The sequence below is a fragment of the Asterias rubens genome, chromosome 8 (assembly GCF_902459465.1).
Source record: "Asterias rubens chromosome 8, eAstRub1.3, whole genome shotgun sequence".
In the NCBI taxonomy this organism is placed as follows: domain Eukaryota; kingdom Metazoa; phylum Echinodermata; class Asteroidea; order Forcipulatida; family Asteriidae; genus Asterias; species Asterias rubens.
This window is the reverse complement of record NC_047069.1, coordinates 8,180,066-8,184,187: the sequence shown is the minus strand read 5'-3', so window position 1 is coordinate 8,184,187 and position 4,122 is coordinate 8,180,066. Positions and strand designations below refer to the sequence as shown.

Sequence of the window (4,122 nt, the reverse complement as noted above, 5' to 3'; positions counted from 1 at the left end):
ATCTTCGGATCCATCTCCATTGCTTTGGGGTGTGCCCCAAGGATCTGTAGGACCTGTTCTTTTCATCTGTTATACAACACCAGTTCAAGATTTAATTCATGCGCATGGTTTCTCCACTATGATATACGCAGATGACACACAACTCTATATTTCCATGAAATCTTCAAATAGGGATCAGATGATGGAGAAGCTTGACACCTGTCTAAAGGAGGTTAGAAGCTGGATGGGCTGCAATCATCTGGTCCTTAATGACAACAAGATGGAAGTTCTCCATGTAGCTTCCCAATTCAGACCATGTCAATAGCTCTCCCCGATCAATATAGATAGTGGTCAGGTCACGTCTTCAACATCAGTGCGTGACCTGGGTGTCATCATTGACAGGAATCTGAACATGCGTCGTCACATCAACATAGTCTGCCGAAACGCCTCTCTTGCTCTGAGAAGGATTGGAAAGATTCGCTCCTTCTTAAACATAACTACTACTGAAACCTTGATTCACGCCTTTGTCTCATCTCTTCTAGATAACTGCAACGGTCTCCTGTACGACATTCCTGATAAAGACCTCTCTAAACTCCAAAGAATTCAGAATTTAGCAGCACGGCTCATCGCTAGATCAAAGAAGCAGAACCACATCACCCCCATTCTACAAGAACTCCACTGGCTTCCTGTCAATGCTCGCATACAGTACAAAGTCCTGCTCCTCACATTCAATGCTGTCCATGGTCTCTCCCCTCATTACATTTCTGAACTGATAACGCCATACACCCCGACAAGGTCACTCAGATCCTCTTCACAGCTTCTCCTACAAGTTCCCCCATACAGAACAAAAACGTACGGTAAAAGAACCTTTGCTCTCAGCGCACCCACACTTTGGAACTCTCTTCCTGCTACTCTCCGTTCCCAGATAAACCCGGACCTCTTCAAATCCCATCTCAAAACTCACTTATTCACTAAATCTTTTTTGTAATATTGTATTGTTTAGTTAAATTGTTGCTTTCTCTTGCATGAATTTGTTTATTTGTTTTGTAAAGCGCATTGAGAGTACTTGCAGTACTGAATTGCGCTATATAAGCATGTCTTATTATTATTATTATTATTACCGAAATTTCAGCTCTTGATGGCCTAAGTTCAAATGGTCCCCATTAAAAGATGACTTGTTATTGTAATTACCCAAACTAACTCAGTGCTATCCCCCATGGTACATATTGTTCAGTCACTCATTTTATAAAATCAGCGCTGCCGACCATGATAAGCTGCGTGTGACGTCATCGCAAGGGGTGTATATCACACGTAGATGCATTTTTAACAAAGCAATACCGTTTTCCCGAAAGAGCAAGCCTTTCAATCATTGCCCTACAATGAAATACATGTCTTTCAAAACCAATGCTAAAGATATTTGCCCGAGGGAAAACGAACAAAACAAAAAACCTCTTCGAGTAATTCTTTTTCTCGAGAGGCCCTGCTCCACACTTTCTGAGAAATTCCATAACCCGTAAATATTAAATTAAAGTTACTTCGCACAGTAAAAAGAAGCAAAAAGTGATTGATGCATTTCATTGCAGTTATTCGATTAACCTACTTGATCACATCCGACCCCATTTTTCTGATTTTTCGCCCCAACAAAATAATTGCCGGATTCATATGCTGCCATTTGCTCCCCCATATTCACGACTGACTGTACAATACCCATTCACTCAGCCGACCTACAATCCCCCCCACCTACCCCATAAAACGAAAAGCACTGTGTATGATGAGGGGGGTGGTAATCTTGCCTTTTGTTATGGTTGGTTCCCTAAAACAGTTTAATTGCAGTTATAGCAATTTAAAACATTGTGACCTTGATTCTTATTCACTTAACATTTTATTCTTGATTAAAATCGGAAGATTAATCACCCAAGACTTCATCTCTAAAACCTTTGCGCGGTATGTCGATAAATTAGATCGCTCCTGTACGGTGGCCTCTAGCGACCAACTAGATGCGGTTGAGTATCGCCAAGAACAGCACTATAATATAGCTAGGTGTATATAAAATACTTTGCCGGGTAATTAACGTCTGCTTGACCGAGCGTTTCCTAGGTTTCTTGATGGCAATAATGAAGCCCCAAATGAAGCAAAGAAATATCTCTTAATAAAGAAAGGGGTGCATTGATTGAAAGAAAACGCTTGTCGGCTTTACTATACTTAATCGGCACGTATATGATTTAATTTCGAAAGGGTTTACGTTCAAAGGGGAAAACATCTTTAGCGGGCATCTGCAGATTAGAGCGAGGCCTTTCAGAGTAAAATCAGAGTAAAATCAACACCGGTTTGCCTATCCTTCGGCACATAAATAGGGGGAAGTAAATACCAGAAATAAGCACTAGCATTGGGGAGGATTGGGAGATAGCTAATTGGTAGCTTTAAAGGGCACCGTTTGATAAAAACAAAACCATAATAGCCGCTGTTGGTTTTCGATTTTCCACTAAATCTCCACTGCTGTGTCTGCCCCATAGTGACCGTGAGGGAGGAAATTGAACCGGGGGCTTAATCAACGCGTAGGTGGGTTGCTAAATCTCAAGGAACGAGGCCAACAACGGTCGCATGTGCTTGAATAGCGTATTTCGCTCGTTTTAAATCTAAAACTTAAAAATAAAAGTTAAAAATATAACAAATAAATGTTATTAAAACATTTATATTTCAACATGTTTAAGCCTATGGTATAAGTGAATAACAATTACATATTTCTTGCTCAACAAAATGTATAGCTTAGCAGTACAGGAAACAAACCAATGAGCTAAGTCATACATTTGAATTTGTATGAGCTAATATAGCGGCAGGTTCATTTTCACTACGCTTTTTCTTCTTATTAGCAATCTTAAGCAACTTTTCTCGAATTGTTTTTCCAGGCGTTAAAATTGTGGTGTTTTCTCTACAACATATTTAACAAAATAAATACATGACTTTTTATCAGTCTCTTATAACGTATTTTGTTTTCTCTTAAAAACGTGACAGTGTTATGCTTCTTGAGAAAGCTAAGACAGAGTGTGTTTTGTGGTTCGAGTACAAATAATGTAAGTGTAAGGGGAATGTTTCGTATCTGTTGTTTCTCAATGAGCCGAAAAGAGGAGGGTAGTTATTTTCATATTTCACCTTTTTTTTATTCGTAAAAACTGTGGAGATAATCTTAAACAAAACAAAATGGTGATCGGACTGTGGTGATAATTTAAATTTGTAAATTGAGCCCATTTTGTAAATTGAAAGAATAGTGCATTGAAATGAAAATGTTTGACCACTTTTTAAAACTTAGATGAAGTGATGGATTTTGACGATTCGAACGTGTTCTTCTTTATGGGCCACAAGTCGATGGCCCGTATGTTAAAAAAATAAACGCTTCAATCGCAAACTCAAGGAATCGACGCACGGACCGTCTTATTTACTTAATCTTTAAAGGGTCCCTCCCACTCGATAAAATTCTTTTCAAAAACTACAAATTCTCTCTTTCAAACCATTCAGTTCGACCACAAGGAACACAATAACCGCACGGAAGGTAAATACCCGTTTGAAGAGATTCTTCATAAGGTCAATAATATGACCATGAAGAAGGAGTCTGTCAAACTCAAGGCTATTTAATATTAAGCACTTGTTTCAATTAAGACTAGATAAGGACGCGTCTTTATTAAAAGCTTTTTTACTTTATTTTTTAGAATCAGCCAAGGTAGCAATGCGGGAGGCAGAAAGAAAGAAAGAAAGTCAATAAGCAAGAAAACAAAATCAGCGACGATTGTCAAGACACGCATGGAAGGCTAATTCCGCTATCTCTTGTTTTTCTTTCAATTAGACAGTTTTGAGCAGGAGAAGGTGTGACAAAGTTTACCAAAATGACCACCGCTTTTCGTTGTGAAACCTGGTGTTTTAAAAATGTCAATCTTTACGTAATATTTATTTTTAATAATTTAGTTTCCAGTGGAGTTACACGACTCTATTAACAGTCAAAGAAAATTAATCGGTTTGATTGCGTGGTTGCAGTCTCCCTTGATTGTTTGTTTGTTTGTTTGTTTGATTGATCGATTGATTGATTGATTGATTGATTGGTTGGTTGTGATTAATTGATTCATTAATTACAAATTTTCCCAAGCATCCATA

At 38.4% G+C, this 4,122-nt stretch overlaps 1 protein-coding gene across 1 annotated transcript; it reads left to right on the top strand.

Moving 5' to 3' along the window:
* Nucleotides 1–391: 391 nt before the first annotated feature.
* LOC117293560 lies at nt 392–3,609 on the top strand. The gene is made up of 3 exons (XM_033775920.1): nt 392–831; nt 1,885–1,981; nt 3,493–3,609. Exons 1-3 carry the CDS (start codon nt 392–394, stop codon nt 3,607–3,609), a joined length of 654 nt encoding a protein of 217 aa, XP_033631811.1.
* Nucleotides 3,610–4,122: the final 513 nt, after the last annotated feature.